The sequence below is a fragment of the Schistocerca nitens genome, chromosome 1 (assembly GCF_023898315.1).
Source record: "Schistocerca nitens isolate TAMUIC-IGC-003100 chromosome 1, iqSchNite1.1, whole genome shotgun sequence".
NCBI lineage: Eukaryota > Metazoa > Arthropoda > Insecta > Orthoptera > Acrididae > Schistocerca > Schistocerca nitens.
The window spans coordinates 889,636,902-889,656,410 of NC_064614.1; the positions used below are offsets into that span (position 1 = coordinate 889,636,902).

Below are 19,509 nucleotides of genomic sequence, written 5' to 3' on the forward strand. Positions count from 1 at the left end.
ACTCCTTTGATCACCAGTGTGGGGCGTGTCCCTCTTATTTGTTACATCCTGGAGTCTACTTTTGGCACTTGCTCCGGTGGCTTAACTTCTCACTACCTGCATCTTTTCTGGTGGGTGTGAATCCTTTACCACTCTGGCTTCATGCAGTGGCCCATGTTAACCTTGGCCTTCGTTCGCTTTCTAAGAACACCACTCCAGCCTCACTCTATTGCTTTCAGTTTCATGACCTTCACATGGAACATTGCGATAGTACATTTGTGTACCCTGATGGCTAACTGTGATGTCAGGTGTGCTTTCATCATTGGCACCTGATTTTTCCGGTTTGGCTTCTGGCACACTGCTCAGTATTTACAGCCAAGGTCTTCACCATGTATCAGGCCACGGTGTACATCCAGTGACACCATCTTGTCAACTGTGTCCTTTGCTGAGACTCTCTCAGCGCCCTTCAAAGTCTATGTTTGCTGCACATCGCCCATCCCTTAGTGCAATAGGTCCATGAAAACTGTTACTTGTTCACTCTTGGTGGAGCCACTGTGATGTTTATGTGGGTTCCTGGTCATGTTGGCCTGCCAGGAAACGAGGCTGCTGATGCTGTTGCCAAGGCTGCAGTCCTTGTACCTCAGCCCACTAGTTCCTATATTCCCTCCAATGATCTCTTGGTTGCCATCTGTCAGGAGTAGGTGCCCCTTTGTCATCGCCGTTGGTCCACCCTTCATGGGATTACGCCTCTCCCAGAGTCTTGGGCGACCTCCTTTCAGTCTTCCCGCCAGGAGGAGGTCATTTTATCTAGGCACTGCCATTTTAGCCAACGCCATTCGTTAAGTGCCACTCTCCAACCACTTTGGCACACTGCACCCAAGTTTTAACTGTCCGCTATTTCCTGATGGAATGCCCCTTTTTTTTTTAATCGTTTACATTCCTGCTTGGGTTTGCCATCTGAGTTATTGGCCATTTTAGTGAACAATGCGTAGGCTGTCAACTGCATTTTACTTTTTATCCGTTGTAGCAATATGGTGACGGTCAATTAATTTTTATTTCTGTACTTCCATCTCTATGGTGTATTTTAAAGCCCTTTCCCCATGACCCTGTTTTTAGCCGTCTTCTCATATGTCGATTGGGATTGACATGTCATCGTTTTTTAACGCCCCTCTGTCTTTGTGTTCTGCGGTTTTGACTTGGGTGCATATGACCCCAGTTGTTTTTGCACCCTAAGACAAAACAAACAAAACATTCCATGATTAAAGACACTGTTCATGTAATATCAGAAGTTGTTCCCTCTCAAGAAAGCAGCAACATTTCTAATGATTTATGCTCCCTTTTGCCATGAGGTTTAGAGAACTCTTTGTGCTGATGCTATTCCACAGTGAGCAGGTGTTCATCCTATACCTTATGCCGTCTTGGAGTCCATACAGAGCAAACTTAATGGGTGTACTGAACAGTATTCCACCAGGTCCTTGGTCATCTCCCATTGTATGGTCCATAAACTACATGGATCTCACAATACCTGTGTCAACTTCAAGTCCACTGTGAACTTTCAGAAAAAAATTAGTGAACAAAAAATCTAAATCTATTGTATTCCTTGTTGAATAAGTCCTCTACAATGTTTATAAATTTTTCTTATTAACATAAAATAAATTTCTTACTGCCACACTTAGAATGATATGCTCTTACCTTATGACCCACATGTGTGCTGCCTGTAAATGACACCAGTGGCAGTCTAGTATCTCTTGCAATAGCTTCTCCAATATCACTTCCACCAGAGCACAAAGAACAAATGGCACCAGGTAGATTATTTCTTTCTAATACTGATGCTAAGATCTTTGTGGTAGCAACAGACACAAGAGGTGTAGTTGGAGCCCCTTTCCAAAGTAAAGCATTTCCACAAACCTGAAACATTTTATGGATATAAATAAAATTTGTTCCAGTATTTGAAAACTGATGTTTATTTATGGGCCAGCTGCAAGTTTTAATCAATTAAACTGATACTATGACAAAGAAAACACTCAACTGAACAAAAAGATATTGGAAGTTGATTTATGTGCCAAGTTACGTGCAATAAAAATATGCAATAAAAATGTCATCATTGGAGAAGCAGAACTCAAATGAAACTGCTTAGCATTAATGCTGCAATAAGACTAACATTTACATTCCAATGCTAAGGATTCAGATGCTTTTTCTAGATTAATTAATGTCAGGTCACTAAATATTAGTTGGCCAAGTCACACAATTCCATCATAAAAACAAACACATTAAATTAAAAAGACGGTGGAAGAAATGGTAACTTTGTGAGAGACCTGCAAACAACAATAACACTAAAAATATTAAAATAATGCAAAAGTTGTTCATCACCAGGCTAGAAATCAGCATTTGCAGTTGACGATAGGCTGCAAAAAATAGCTGTTACGTGAGAAAATATGAAAATAAACATAGAAGGGAAAAAATGGAAGTGAGAGGCAAGAAAAAGAATAAAAAACCATCAAAAACGAAAAGCAGTCACAATTGTCAATGTTGTTACAAAATACTGTATGACAGAAAGAGAAAAAAGGAAAAAAAATGTGGCAGTGGTTGCAGTAGGAAACCGACAGTGGTGAGACTGTTGGGGAAATTTGAAGTGTGTACCTGTTTAGTAGAGAAATGGGAAACGGAGGTGGCATATTTGTTGCAGTTAGACAAGACACTTGAACCCACTAAGATAAAAGTTGAAGCTGCATGTGAGATAGCTGGCAAGAATGAGTATCAAGGGTGAGCAAAATATTATAACAGGGTCCTTCTATCAACCACCAGATTCTCCTCCTGATGTAACCAAAAACTTAAGAGAAAACCTCGTTTCATTTTTACTTAAATTTCCTAATGATCCTGTAAGTATTGGAAGAGACTTTAAATCACCTAACAATCAACTGGGATGATTATAGTTTTGTTTGTCGTGGGTGTGACAAGACATCCTGTGAAATTCTACTAAATACCTTCTCTGAAAACTACCAGGAACTGCCTCGAATAGACAGTTCAGAAACCCACCCATGATGTAAATATATTAGATCTAATGGCAACAGAAAGACCTGACCTCTTTGGGAAAGTCCACATCAAAAATAGTATCGGTGACCATGAGGCAGTTATAGTAGCAATGGATACCAAAATACAAAGGCAACTGAAACAAACAGAAAGATATATGCAACCTCTGACAATAAAGTTTGGTAAATAGTCCTGTAACATTAATGTAGATGAACCATAACCATAACCATGCACCACTGAGCTCTGCAAACATGTCTTGGAAAGTTTGCACAAAGTCTTCCTTTGGGATGGTGTTCAAACGTTGTATTGTTCAAACACTTTGTCACGTTTTGTTGGATGTCAGGAATATCGTCAAATCTCTTCCCTTTCAAAGCAAATTCGAGTTGAGGGAATTGGAAGAAGTCTAGAGGATTGAGATCCGGCGAGTATAGTGGATGTTCAAGTTGCATCATCCCCTTTTTTGCCAGGAACTGTTTGACAATGTTGGCTGTGTGTGGGCGAGCGTTGTCATGAACAAAAACTCAGGAACCCTGTGCATATTTGGGTTGTACCCTGTGTAGATGTTGCATGAAATGGGTCAAAATTTCAATGTACCATGCAGCATTCAGCGTCATTCCATCAGGTAGAAATTCCTTGTGGATAATGCCTTGACTACTGAAAAAGGTGATGTGCATTGTCTTGATGCGTTATTTTTCGGCTCTGACCTTTTTCCAATGAGATGATGTTGGAGAACGCCATTCCATGCATTTGCTGTTTCATTCCAGGGTTGTACTGGAGACACCAGGATTCATTCTCAGAGACCATGTGACAAAATGCTGTGAAGCCTCTAAACATGCCTGCTTCTGGTCATCAGTCCTCTTCCCTAACTCCTGGGTAAAGATTTGTCATATGGATTCATGGTTCATCTGCAGTTCATCCGCTATAACAAGCACAGTTAATCGACAGTTGTTCATGATTAATGTCCTCGCTTTCTCAATGTTTTTGTCACTGATGGTGGTCGCCAGTTGTCCGCTATGGGGATTGTCAGAAACACTTTCCCGGTATCCTCAAAAATGGGCAAACCATTTCTACACACACTTCAAGGACAGTAATTGATCCCCATAAACAAATACCAGCATAGCATGCATTTCTTTTGGTGTCTTTCCAAGCTTAAAACAAAACTTTAAATTCCAGAATGAGATTTTCACTCTGCAGCAGAGTGTGCGCTGATATGAAACTTCCTGGCAGATTAAAACTGTGTGCCGGACCGAGACTCGAACTCGGGACCTTTGCCTTTCGCGGGCAAAGGTCCCGACTTCGAGTCACAGTCCAGCACACAGTTTTAATCTGCCAGGTAATTTCAAAACTTTAAATTGATCATTTTCTCATTCACTGTCCTGTTCTCAGTTCAGAACCAATGCACTAACAAGCACTTCATCCAACAGGTCTAACACAGAACACAAACAATGCTCAACTGAACTATACCAGGGGCAGGTTGTCAACATTGGCCGCTATGCAGGTGCAGCGTTGTGAGTTGCCAGTGTTGCCCAATCAACTGTTCTGACTTCATTCACTGAACTTTATTGTCAGAGGCTGTATGTTCAGCAAAATAGCTAGAGAAACAACAGTCTCATACCTCAATGAGAAAGTTGGAACTTTTTTCTCAGGATATTAGTATACCTCAAGTTTAAAAGAATAAATGACTACGCGCTGGACAGATATGTACCCAAAAGAACAGTGCAAAATGGGAGAGATCCACCATGGTATGCAGTGACTGTAAAGAAACTTCTAAAGAAACAGAGACTATTGTATAATATGTATAAAACAAATCATAGGGCTATAGATAGAGAGATGCAGAATGAGACAATTTGGCAGTCAATAGAGCAATGCATGAAGTCTTCAGTGAGTACCATTGCAAAATACTGCCAAATGATCGTTCACAACAACGCAAAGAAATTCTGGTCATATGTAAAAGCTTTTAGTGGCACCGAAGTTAGTCTCCAGTCATTCATGGATGAGACTGGAACTGAAGTTAAGAGTAGGAAAGCATAATCAGAAATGCTTAACTGTATTTTCAAATGTTCCTTTACAAAGGAAAATCCAGGAATATTGCCCCAACTTAACTGAAAAGATAAATGAAATAGATACTAGCGTCAGTAGCGTTCAGAAACAGCTGAAATAGTCAAAACTGAACAAAGCCCCAGGGCCTGATGAATCCCTATCAGATTCTATACTCTATTTACAGCTGAGTTAGTCCCTCTGTTAACTATAATCTGTCATAGATCCCGTTAACAAAAAACTGTACCCACTAGTTGGAAAAAAGAACAGGTCACACTCGTCTACAAGAAGGATAAGAAAAGTGAGCCACAAAATCACCATACAAAATTCTTGACATCCATTTGTTGTAAAATCTTAGAACATACTCTGAGCTCAAACATAATGAGGTATCTCAAACAGAATGACCTCCTCAATGCGAACCAGCATGGATTTCAAAAAGATAGATCATGTGAACCCCAACTTGCACTTTTCTTACATGGCATTCTGAAAGCCATTGACCAAGGCAGTCAGGTAGATGCAGTATTTCTCAATTTCCAAAAGTATGGTTATAAAGGGTATCAGATGAAACTTGTAACTGGATTGAGGATTTCTTGGCAGGGAGGATGCAGCACGTTATTTTAGATGGGTAGTCATTGACAGATCTAGAAATAACTTCGGGTGTACCCCACAGGAGTGTGTTAGATCCCTTGCTATTGAAGTTGTATATTAATGATCTTGCAGACAATATTAAAAGTAACCTCAGACTTTTTGTAGATGATGCAGTTATCTGCAGTGAAATACAGTCTGAACACATCAGTACGAATATTCAGTCAGATCTTGATAAGATATCAAAGTGGTGCAATGATTTGCAGCTTGTTTTAAATGTTAAAAATGCAAAAATTATGCACTTCACAAAAAGAAAAAAAATATTTCCTGTGGAAATAATATTAATGAGTCACAGTTGGAATCTGTAAACTCATACAAGTACTTGGGTGTAACAGTAGGGCCGTAAAGTGGAATGATCACATAGGCTGAGTTGTGGCTTATTGGTAGAATACTAGAGAAATGCAATCAGTCTACTAAGGAGATTGCTTACAAATCACTCGTGTGACCCATCCTAAAATATTGCTCAAGTGTGTGGGATCAATACCAACTAGGACTGCCAGGGATATATTGGACATATACAGAGAAGGGCAGCACAATGGTCACAGGTTTAGTTTGATCTGCAGGAGAGTGTTGAAAGAACTGAACTGGCAGTCTCTTGAAAATAGATGGAAATTCCCCCAGGAAAGTGTATTATATAAAGTATCAAGAACTGGTTATAAATGATGACTCTAGGAAAATACTACAATGCCCTACTTATCACTCCCTAATGGGAAAAAGTCCCAATCAAAGAGGTACAGTGTGACGCATCCTCTGGCATGCTTTTCACAGTGGTTCGCAAAGTGCAGATGTGGATGTAGAAAGAGAGAGAGAGAGAGAGAGAGAGAGAGAGAGAGTGTGTCTTTCTGAGGGGGGGGGGGTTGGTATAATGAAGTCAGTGTATGAAAACATAAATTTAGGTGGGAGACACAGAAGGCAAACTTGTGGCTGAGATCTGCTTCTGCTTCATTGGAAGAAAGTGAAGGTCACACCAATTTACAAGAAGGGTAGGAAAGGTGATCCAAAAAACTATTGTCCAGTGCCTTTGAGATCCATATGTCCATCTGTTGTAGAATCTTACAACATATTCTAATAGAGTATTTTAAATAGAATGACATTCTCCATGCCACCAATCATAGATAAGCTAAACATTAGTCATGCAACACCCAGCTAGTCTTGTTTTTGTGTGAAATGCTGAAATCCATGAACCAAGGCAGTCAGGTAAATGCCCAAATGAAATTTGTGGTTGAATGAGGAATTCTTGGTAATAGTATATTATACATGGTAACTTTTGTTTCATTAGGTACTATTTTTTAAGTGCAAAGTACAGAAGTATGACTGCTTAGTGTAGTCTATGGCACTGTAGTGCAATTACATGAAGCATCATTGGCTGGTGCAACGCATGAATACTTTGGTGTATACTAGCCACTTGCAACTAATATATAGTCATGGCTTTTCTGATATTGCAGTGTGAATGAGGGTCATCATTTATGCCATATACATAGCAGCTTAGGTTGGCCTCTACGTGTCTTTTCTGTATGCAAACAGTGTAATGCAATTTATGTGTGCTAACACATGGCATCCATAGAGGAGATTAGATAAGAAGAAGTTTAATCTGCAATAAGAAAGGATTTGTTATTTTATGATGTATTTCAAATGTTGTTAAGTAATGTAATTTTTGCTTATCTATCTGGTTTTTGCCAATTGACAGTTTTATCATAATTTATTTATGTTTTAATATGGTGATGTGCTTTTGCACCAGTTTGCACTGATCATAAGTTGAGTTGTATAACAAATTTAACCTGTAAAATGAAAGGATTTATTATTTTTATGATGTACCTTAAAAAATTTTTAAAAATGCATTCATTACCATGTGCTGTTCACCAATTGGTGGTGTTTTAAGTTTCAATATTGGATGTGCTGTTGTGCTAGTTGTGCAATGGAGTCAATTTGTAAAAAAGAAACATAATTTTTGCTCATTGGAGTGCAGTATGTAGAACCATGTAAATTTGTTGTAAATGTCGTATCACTTCAATATTAATTGTGTTGTTGTGCTAGTAGCAATATTGATGTAACATGGAAAAATGAAATTTTTGCTCATTAGAGCATGGTCACTTGCAGTTATTCTTTTATCTTTGAGCATAATGCTGCACATTGTGGCTTCAGGTTATTGTAATCAATATGACACTTTTCTTCTATGTTAGAAGACTGAATATGAACCAATGAATTATCATGGTGATGATCTGCTTAATGGGCAGCCTTCTTGTAAATTGGCAGGTTAATTAATTTATTTTTGGAGTGGGGCTGCCACACTTTTTGATTTTGAGTTGTAGTACAGACACATGTAATTTTTTAGCGACTGGACATATTATGCGCATGAGCATAGCTCATGCAACTGCAGTGTCTTCTGGAGGTGACGTCATGTAATGATGTAACACATAGCAGTTTGGTGCAATTCAACACACTGGAGACAATGAGTGGTCTTAGAAGAAAGAATTTTTGGGATTGTAGGATTTTTAAATATATATTAAGTTAATAAAAAGAAAGAGAATGTGTTGTTTAGTCAGTAAACATTTTATCTTTGACATGTGCCACTGCCAGTGGCCTCTAGAATTTTACCTGGTAACCACTGGCGTCTCTGGACACCTGCTCTCTAATGTCCATCATATGTGGTGTAATTTGCTGGTGTTAGGTCGGCTGTATAATGCTTTGATTACTGCAGGAGCAGTTTCTGTGCATGGGCTATCACCTGCATTTGTCACACTTAAATCACGGTATGTGACTAGTAAGACAACTTGTAAAACAGAACCATGACAGATTTATATACCTTACACATATATTAACGTACTGTAGTAATACGAATATATGCCCTGTTTGTATAAGATTGTCAAGTCACCTGTAATCTCTTCTTTAGGATGGTTTGAAAGTGACCACAGGTATTCAAAACTAGTCACCATCAATAAATAAAAAATAGATATTTCTCAATGCAACTTATGATGAAGCTACAACCATTTATTTCAATTATAAGACAAGTTGCAAAACTGATTTTCACCTGCAGCATGCTGCAAGTTTGTAGATCACAGTTTTCTTTGATCCATTACAGAGGATCATGGAGATACTGAAAAACCGAAAGTGGTATATACCTGAAGATAGACACCAACTGTCCTGCGAGAGCCTACATGAAATGTTTCAACGACCAGAACCAACTGATATTCTAGGAATATAGTACAATCCCGCTACATATTGGTTACACAGGGAATGCAAAGACAAGATTAGACTAACTACAGCACACACAGTCAATTAAACAGTCATTCTTCCCGCTCTCAATGGGACAAAGCCCTGATCAATGATATAGTAGTAAGTAACATCTGCTATGCACTTGACAATGGTTAGGAGAGTATATACCTAGATGAAGCTTTAGAGATTTATCATAGAGAAGGACTAGGATTATCGTCTCAGCAAGCAAGGGTCTATGTTACAGAATTTTATGATGGAAGATAAAAATGTTCTAGCCAATCCTTGGCAGATATTCCTTTTTTCATATAACTGACCTCAGTCTCAAATAGATCTGTTCTTTAAAAAATATATAAGAAAAGTCTCTGCAAGTCTCCCTTGCTAAGCAATCCTTGACAGGCATTTCCTCTTTTACCCAACAAGCCTCTGCTTCAGATACATCTCTCTCTCTCTCTCTTTTATTTTATTTTATTTAAGTTCAGACTCAAAGGATGTCACCTCAAGTGTCATGAGAGATCTATGGTATTCTTCCAGATTGGAATAAAAAAAAGTTTTCTGCCGACAATATTTCTTTTCTGCATATTAAATTAAAGTACCTGCAGAATAAGATAATTGTCATTGCATGCTTGCTAGTCCTTTCTCTGATTCAAACTGATTAGTAGCCTAACCAATCTATAAGCCATGTAGCAATAAAATATGTATGGCCTAGTTCATGTTAAGTCATTTTGATCCTCTGTTCAAGGCAGATCTATAGATGTAATTTTGTATTTTTCATTTATGCATGATAACATCACTTTTAAGCTTTGCTCACTTGAAAATTGCAATTTATATTTTCTGCAACCTTGTAAAACTGATACATGCTTAGGAAAATATGTAAACTGTAAATTATGACATAGATGGTACATTATAATCATTTTGTCATATAATACAATTACACATTCTTACTATTTTATGTGCATTTTAATTCCCGAAAACTCAGAGACAAGACACTTGAAATTGTAACTTACCATGGCAATAGCACTGTTCCAGCCATACACTGCAATAGGGAAGTTGAATGCACTGATTACTCCAATAACTCCCAATGGATTCCACTTTTCAATCAGAAGATGTCCCTCACGTTCAGAGGGAAAGAGTTTCCCAGCAAACATACGGGACAGGCCAACAGCATAATCACATATATCTATGTATTCTTGAACTTCACCAATTCCTTCTGGCAGTATCTTCCCTAGAAATTTAAAGTAGGAAACAAGTCTGATTTTATTGACTGCTCTGATATGCACAACCCATTAACAGTGCTCAAGATCAGTAAATTTTCTTTGAGCACAGCTGTCATAAAACGACATCTTTTAAAATTGTTACAGACGCATTTTTGTGGGAGTGAAATGCAGGTATTCCTTCAGGGAATGCTCAGCTCAAAATCAATATTAGTGAACACTAAGGTGAGAAACTACACTCCTGGAAATAGAAATAAGAACACCGTGAATTCATTGTCCTAGGAAGGGGAAACTCTATTGACACATTCCTGGGGTCAGATACATCACATGATCACACTGACAGAACCACAGGCACATAGACACAGGCAACAGAGCATGCACAATGTCGGCACTAGTACAGTGTATATCCACCTTTCGCAGCAATGCAGGCTGCTATTCTCCCATGGAGACGATCGTAGAGATGCTGGATGTAGTCCTGTGGAACGGCTTGCCATGCCATTTCCACCTGGCACCTCAGTTGGACCAGCGTTCGTGCTGGACGTGCAGACCGCGTGAGATGACGCTTCATCCAGTCCCAAACATGCTCAATGGGGGACAGATCCGGAGATCTTGCTGGCCAGGGTAGTTGACTTACACCTTCTAGAGCACGTTGGGTGGCACGGGATACATGCGGACGTGCATTGTCCTGTTGGAACAGCAAGTTCACTTGCCGGTCTAGGAATGGTAGAACGATGGGTTCGATGACGGTTTGGATGTACCGTGCACTATTCAGTGTCCCCTCGATGATCACCAGTGGTGTACGGCCAGTGTAGGAGATTGCTCCCCACACCATGATGCCGGGTGTTGGCCCTGTGTGCCTCGGTCGTATGCAGTCCTGATTGTGGCGCTCACCTGCACGGTGCCAAACACGCATACGACCATCATTGGCACCAAGGCAGAAGCGACTCTCATCGCTGAAGACGACACGTCTCCATTCATCCCTCCATTCACGCCTGTCGCGACACCACTGGAGGCGGGCTGCACGATGTTGGGGCGTGAGCGGAAGACGGCCTAACGGTGTGCGGGACCGTAGCCCAGCTTCATGGAGACGGTTGCGAATGGTCCTCGCCGATACCCCAGGAGCAACAGTGTCCCTAATTTGCTGGGAAGTGGCGGTGCGGTCCCCTACGGCACTGCATAGGATCCTACGGTCTTGGCGTGCATCCGTGCGTCGCTGCGGTCCGGTCCCAGGTTGACGGGCACGTGCACCTTCCGCCGACCACTGGCGACAACATCGATGTACTGTGGAGACCTCACGCCCCATGTGTTGAGCAATTCGGCGGTACGTCCACCCGGCCTCCCGCATGCTCACTATACGCCCTCGCTCAAAGTCCGTCAACTGTACATACGGTTCACGTCGACGCTGTCGCGGCATGCTACCAGTGTTAAAGACTGCGATGGTGCTCCGTATGCCACGGCAAACTGGCTGACACTGACGGCGGCGGTGCACAAATGCTGCGCAGCTAGCGCCATTCGACGGCCAACACCACGGTTCCTGGTGTGTCCGCTGTGCCGTGCGTGTGATCATTGCTTGTACAGCCCTCTCGCAGTGTCCGGAGCAAGTATGGTGGGTCTGACACACCGGTGTCAATGTGTTCTTTTTTCCATTTCCAGGAGTGTATAATACAGTGATATGCCCAGTATTTATCTATGGTTCAAAAACATGGAGCAGGACTAAACAAGAAAAGGAAAAATATTAATATTTGAGAGAATAGTAATGAGGAAGCTACGGGGACTGAACTTAGTAAAGGAGATTGGAAGAGGAGGAAGAATGTGGAAATCTATCACTTGATGTAACAACCAACTATCCTACAGAAGCTGAAGAGCAAAGGTATCCAGTGTGTCAGAAGAAAGATAGGTGAAGAAGATACTTGAGGGGAAACCAAACACCAGAAACTCTATAGGATGACCAAGGAAGTGTGGATGGACAGCCTGGTGAAGGACTTGGCAGCCCCGGGGATTGATGACATCAGGAGGAACTGAGGACAAAACAGAAAGGTATGGAGGAAGTTTGTGCAAGCAGCACATGGTCTGCAGGATCTGTAATTGCTGGATGTGTATGCATGTGCTTTTTTTGTTAGAATGATGTAGCTTCATTGATCATCTGTTAAGAAAAAAATATTACATATCAGCAGAAATTCTAGTTGGTCTCTCTATACAATTTAGAGAACCTTTTTTCTCATATATAATGGCAAATGAGGTGCGAGTCACTTAGATTCAGACTGATTGGCCAGATATGTGCCAAGTAGTTTGGTCATGCATGTGGCTCCCGTCACACTTACTGAGATCAAGAAGAAAATCAAAGACATGAAAATAAAAAGTGCTTCTGGGGTTGATAATATTTCCACAAGGATGGAGGCTTTATTCTGACTATGTAAGTGCAGTACTATGCCATATATTTAATTAATCCCAACATCAACATATTAAAATATGTATGGGTGAAACCACTTTTCAAGAATAGTCAGAAACTGATGTAACAAATTACTACCCAGTATCCCCGCTATAAAGTTTTTCCAAGGCCCAAGAGAAACTGATGTTCAGGAGAATTGCTGATTGCCTAAATAGCCACAACATTCTCAGTCAGTATACATTTGGGTTCTGGCAAAGCCTATCAACTGATGATGGTATTTTCTCCTTCACTGATCAAATCCTGCAATCTCTTAAAAGAAAATTGATACTAATCAGAATCCCATATTATTTTTGAAGAATCAACTTTGCCAAGATCAGTAGTAATTCTTTTTATTACTATTACCAGTTTTGACAGATCTAGGCTGTCATCATTCTGTCTTATAACATTATTAGACATTTTTACAACACTTAAGATACATAGTGATGTTGCATCAAAATGTAATAAAAAGTGGCAGCAAACACCAGCCGATGTATCAGCATATACTAATCACTTGACACTATAAGTATGAGCATATACTAATCACTTGACAAGTGAAGTGATTAGTGTATGCTGGGACATCAGCACAATATGTAGTATGTTTTAATTGTCTGGTGTTTCATTTGTGACATTCTGGTGTTCCCTGTCACTTTTTATTACATTTTGATGCAACATCACTATATGTGACTTTCAGTGTTGTAAAAAGCACATACATCTAACTAGGTTACAAGATCCAATGATGACAGCAGAGATTTGTCAAAACTGGTAATAGTAATAAAAAGAATTACTAGCAATCTTGTCAAACTTGATTCTTCAAGAATAAAATAACTTTCAGATCGCTCCCAAAGACTGACTCAATATCAATCATATATAATCAGAATCCTATGTGATCTTATCTTACGGGTTGACAGGCAGGAAACAGTTGGTAAAAATTACTGACAGTAATGGAATTCCATCATCAGCTAAGTGAGCATAGTCAACACTGGAATGCCACAAGGCTCAGTGCTGGGACCCTTACTGTTTCTTATATTTATAAATGACCTCCGACTCTGAACCACTGTAGTGAGCAAGTTCACCCTCTTTGCAGATGATACTTCTCTCCCAGTGGATAAAATAACAGGGAAAAATCTGGAAACCTCTTTTAATTCCTCAACTGATTTAGATGTAATTGACTCTCACTGAATGTCAAAAAAACTCATTATGTACAATTTCATGTTACACATAAAGAACAAGAGGGCACAAATATAACATGTGGACTCTGATAAGTTCTTGGATGTAATATTTATAGCAAATTAGATTGGTCCAAGCATATCTCAGATCTGGCAAAAAGGCTTCATTTTGCAGCTTTTGCCTAATGTATAATTGCATCAGCTACACATAAGGATGCCTTCATAACTGCTTATTTAGGATATTTTCATGCACTTTTGTCTTAAGGAATCATCTTTGGGGGTAATCAGCCCCTGGCAAAAACAAGCTTTTCATCACTCAGAAAGAGTTATATTCATTATGAGTGGTGATGATCCAAGCCAGTCTTGCAGGAACCTTATCCAGAAACTACAGGTTGTTACAATGACATCTCAGTATATCATCCCCATTGTATGTTTCATTATTAAAAACTACTCTCTTTTCAAAACCAATAGGACATATCAGGGCCACAATCCAAGGTTGAAAGAGGACTTACATTGTAACCAGACGAACTGTACTCTTGTGCAGAAAAAAGCAGTTATTCAGGCATGAAAGTTTTCAAAGCTCTACCTACAGACATCAAAAGTCTTGTTCTTGAAACTCCTAAATTCAAGAGCGATTAGAAGAATTATACTCATTCAATAACTTTTTTTAACATAAATATGTGTGTGTATAAATATGAATTATTTTTTGCTATAAAGATATGTTGTTTTTCAATTATTATGTCCGCCCTGGTAGCTGAGTGCTCAGCGCGACAGACTGTCAATCCTAAGGACCCAGGTTCGATTCCCGGCTGTGTCGGATATTTTCTCCGCTCAGGGACTGGGTGTTGTGTTGTCCTGATCATCATCATTTCATCCCCATCGACACGCAAGTCGCCGAAATGACGTCAAATCGAAAGACTTGCACCAGGCGAGCGGTCTCTCCGACGGGAGGCCCTCGTTGCATGCCATTATTATTATTATTATTCAAATATTATGGTATTGCTAATGTCAATGTCTTATAGTGTAAGCATAAATATTAATTCTGACATCTCATATTCTGTACCTTATTTATTTTCATGCATTATGTTGTAACATTGGTTGATATAAATTATTAACAAGAATTTGCTATATTGTAATTTACTGTATCCATTATTGTAAATTTTATGAAAAATTAATGATTGTAAATATTATAAAAAAATGACTCCTTCCATGTTCTGGCAACTCTAATGCTACAATCAACAGAACTTGCAATAAAATAAAATAAATTTTTGAGCTCAAACGTCTCACATTGATTAGAGGTAGCATGTGTATTGCTTGATAGATTGCCTTACTGAAATTTATAATAGGGTTGAACTAAATATTTCTGATACCCACCTTGCTTGTAAACACTTTTTTCTTGTTCTGAAATTTTAATAATTTTCATCAAAAGTAATATTTGTATTCAATTCCATATAATTTTTTGTGGGTTTGGCAGTCCTGTCATGAAATTACTACATGGGCATATCTGAATAATCAAATGTACATTGAGACACATATCTGTAATTATATTTACCCATTTCAAGGGATACTAATTTTCCAAGTGGTATCAACTTCTCTCTTAGGGCATCTCCAATCTGTCGTACAACTTCCCCACGCTTGGGTGCTGGTATATCAGCCCATATCTGCCAGGCTTTCTCGGCTTCCTGTACACACTCATTGTAGTCCTTTGTGCTTCCCTGCTGAACTTCGGCTATGGGCCTCCCATTTCCTGGACAGATTGAAGCTATTACCTGAAAAGCAGACTCTTGTTGGTAAATGTGCTTGGAGCTATACAACTTGTCTGACAAAACTTTATCCCTGAGCTGTAATGGTTAACCCTGAAACTTCACAATGTAACAAATGAGGAAGTGGAGGTTGCCAGCATAGTTTATTTCAAAACAATTTTCACATATACAGTATATGAATTTTAGACATTCATCAATAATCCTAACTGATCACTATACACAGGTTTACATGCTTCAGTAAATAGTAGGTATGTAATAAGTACTAATTTTTGTGTGTCGTTTAGCATATATAGACCATACCCACCACACCAGACTATAAGCTTCCTCTCTGTTCCTTATATTGTTCACAGTTTGTGTAGCTAGCTTTTGTAGCTGTTGTAGTAAATTAGACTTGTTATACCATAGTTCATCATTTGCAACTAGGCCAAGTTTCTGTTGCACAGATTCTTAGTAGTTTCAAGAAAACTTAGACTTATGTACTCCTACCTGAACAAGCAAACCACTAATATACTTATGCTTGAGGGCAGATGGATAGTGGTGGAGGTGGGAGTTCTCAGCACAGCATACTTTGGGTAAAAAATGTACTGTATGTAGTTCATATAGTCACATCTCAGGTCAGTGAATTATATACAGCTTTTTTTGAATGAGTAGATTCCATCTCTGAAGTATGATTTTGGAATGTCTGTGAAATACATACCTTGTACAACTCATAATGATTTTCAACTACAAGTTTTTCACACGACCCAAAAAAATAAATAAATAAATAAATAAATTTCTTTTCCACTCCAGAATACTTCTCGCACATTCTATCATTCAGATGAAGAAAAACTGTATATTTGAAGCATGAAGTAGTGAAATAAAAATAAGTTATATTATTTTTCTAATGGTATGCCTTTGCTGTGAAATTAATTTTCACTTTTCTCTCTTGTCAGCTTTCAGTGGATGTGACTTCTGTCTTGCACAAAGTTTTCTCATGGAAAATTCTTCATGCAAACTGTGCCACACTGGAAACAGTTACTTCAGAAACATTTAATGTTGATCAATCAATACTATATTGTACATTTTCACAATAACTTTCTACATCTACATCTATATTCTGCAGGCCACCATACAGTGCATGATGGAAGGTACCCTGTACCATTACCAGGCATTTCCTTTCCTGTTCAAATTGCAAATAGAGTGAGGGAAGACCAGCTGTCTGTATTCCCCATAAAAGCCCTAATCTCTCTTAGCTTATCTTCGTGGTCCTTACATGGAAAGTGCATTGGTGGCAGTAGAATTGTTGTGCAGTCAGCTTCAAATACCGGTTATCTAAACTTTTTCAATAGTTTTCCTGGAAAAGAATGTTGCCTTCCCTCCAGGGAGTCTCAAATAAAGTCCCAAAGCATCTCCATAGTACCTAGTATAGTTGTTCAAACCTATAGGTAAAAAAGTAGCAGCTTATCTCTGATGTCTCCCTTAAAGCCTTGAACATAAGCATTTTTGTCCATTCACATTAATAAATTAATATAAAATTCTATCACAGGCAATAGAGCTCAGGAATGTCCACATGAAACAAATATCTTTCAGTTAATATCTTTGTCCTTAAAAAGATTTCCATGTAGTTGCTTTATATCTCTATAGTATCTGTTAAAGAGACATATTCCAGCAAAAAGTGGACTCTGATTTGTAGCCATGTTTATAACTCAGCTTCCCATAAAGATAACAAAATATCATGTGCAAGGGAAAGGAAATTGTTTGGAACATTTAGTACAAACAGTGAACTAGGACTGATTGCATATTGTGGAAAATACTTTCCTTACTAACCTTGTACACATAGCCCTATGGCGCACTAGCTTGTACAGGTGTTAGCGGGAAGAAAAGATAGGTGAACAGGACTTGGAAAGTACTTTTGATTTTTTTGGCTCTTTATTGGAACAGGGCCCAATTATATAAAAATTAATAGAGGAACAGTAACACATAAAGTTACATAGCTGTAAAAATAGATGCAGTGTAAATAATTCCTATAGCACATAGTAGCCTCACAGATCTGAAGGTTTCTGTGAGTGGCAAGTAACAAATCACAAATGTCTAAAATTATACACAGCTATTCCGTACTTAGCAAATACAAGAAAAGAAAATTTGGGGCCATGATTGTGGTAAAGTATGGCCATCAGACGACATGTGACACAGTATCCACTGTGATACAATTGTTACTGAGAATTCCGCATGCTTCTCCCTGGAAAAACTCTGGCGCTGCTCCAAGGCAGTGTGTGGCAGAGAGAGATTCCTCTACTTCAGTCCATTTTGCTTGTGATCAATCCGCGTCATCTGCTGTTACACTGTAGCATGTCACCACACAGTTTGCTCCCTGTGAGAAGGAAATGGTGGGGCAAGGGTCAGCGACAGTGATGGTAGTGGTGGTGGTGGTGGTGGTGGTGGTGGTGGTAGTGCCACTGCCACTGGCTGTGACCCCCTGGTCTGATAGTGGTGTTGTGCTGATGGGGTGTGGCATCAGCTGTGGAGGTTAAGGCAGAGGTGGTGACAACAAGCATCATGGTCCCTGTGGCTGGCTGTTGTGTGAAGTCAGCTGGCTGTGTATGCTGTGGATGCAGGTGTGATGATGGTGTGCACAGTGCACCTTGCATTGTCCTGTTGTGAGCCTGGCACTCACATGATTCATCACTGGGCTGTCAGATGGGGCAAGTGGCGGCATTGCACCTCAGTTCACCAGTATGATGGTGCATGGTGGAGTGTGGGGCAGGGTTTGGCAAAAGAGGTGATAGTGTGCTGATGTGTGGTCAGCTGACAAATGGTGGGTGGTGCATAGTTCATCCTGTGCAAGTGATATAGTGCCATGGGCCTCTGCTGTGGGCATCCCATGCTGGTGGGCCAGGTCACATGTCACCACAGCAGTGTCGAACAACCCTTCAGTGCCAGGGGCTCAGTGATTTTGCCTGATGACTCAAGTTTTATGGTCAGGGTAAGGGCTAACTTCTTTGGCAGCTGTGTCGGCTTGGTCAGTGGGCCAAACAGCTAGGCAGCCTCCTCTCTGGGGGTCCCACAGGCCATCACTTGGATCGGCAGTGCTGGTTGAGACACTGTCACCATTGTTTGGCACAACCTCGATCTTGATCTCTGGTGGCACACACGGGCTCAGGAAGTCGAGCATACATGCCAGGGTCAGGCAATGAATGAGACCTTGGTTGTGGTGCTACGGAGCCACAAGCAGAATGTCTTTGCGCCATGTGAGAGAACAGGGTGCAGACCTGAGTAGTGCAGATGGAGGGGAAGATGGTAGACATCTACCTAGAGCATCACACGCATACATGTGCCTGAGATCCTGATGTATGAAGGGCTGGCATTCACTGTGTCATCTGTGAGGTACCAGGTGCAGGCACACCTTTGAGTTGTGGAACAGCTGCATGAAGACTGGGATGCAGGTCAGGGGTGCCAGGCGATGCGGCTCTATGAAGTCACCTGGGAGGACAAGCAGCTATTCATATATGTGCTTGGCAGTGGGCATGCCCAAATCTGCCTTCTGGGCCCCTTGATAACCTAAAGGGATTAGAAGAAGAGAAGTAGATCAACTTGTAGAGTAGCATATGAGGGTAGCTTTTAGAGATCTGTGTAATCACTCCACCATGTCATTAGCAGCAGGATGGCAGCTTGTTGTGAAGTGCATGTGCTTGCTGCAAGTTAGCACAAGATTCTTAAATAAACAAGACATGAACTGCCACTTGCAGTCAATTGTGATGTGGTGGCGGCACCTAAAACATGAGACCCACATATCTATGAAAGCCTTTGCCTCTGTGTTTGCAGCTATGTTGGACAGAGGTACTACATCAGACCACTGAGTGAACCTACTGATGATAGTAAGCAGACACTGGTGGCCATTTGATGACAGCAGGGGGCCTTCAATATCATATATATGTGGGAGAAGCAATGATCCACTGGGAGTGAAAGAGGATGATGGGGGCATGCAGGTCCCTGCCTATTTAAGAGTGCTGGCATGGGATGCAGGTGTTGTCTCAGTTGGTGCATTGTGCTGGATATTG

The 19,509-nt window shown here is 40.2% G+C and overlaps 1 protein-coding gene across 1 annotated transcript in view; it reads right to left on the bottom strand.

Moving 5' to 3' along the window:
* Positions 1–19,509, bottom strand: part of LOC126191637 (alpha-aminoadipic semialdehyde dehydrogenase-like) — an 81,934-nt gene that overhangs the window by 35,789 nt on the left and 26,636 nt on the right. Inside the window, exons 2-4 of the mRNA XM_049932540.1 lie at positions 15,262–15,478; positions 9,909–10,126; positions 1,672–1,887 (exon numbers count right to left, since the gene is read on the bottom strand). Of these exons, the coding sequence (XP_049788497.1) occupies positions 1,672–1,887; positions 9,909–10,126; positions 15,262–15,478 (651 nt within the window). The remainder of the gene's footprint in view (positions 1–1,671; positions 1,888–9,908; positions 10,127–15,261; positions 15,479–19,509) is intronic.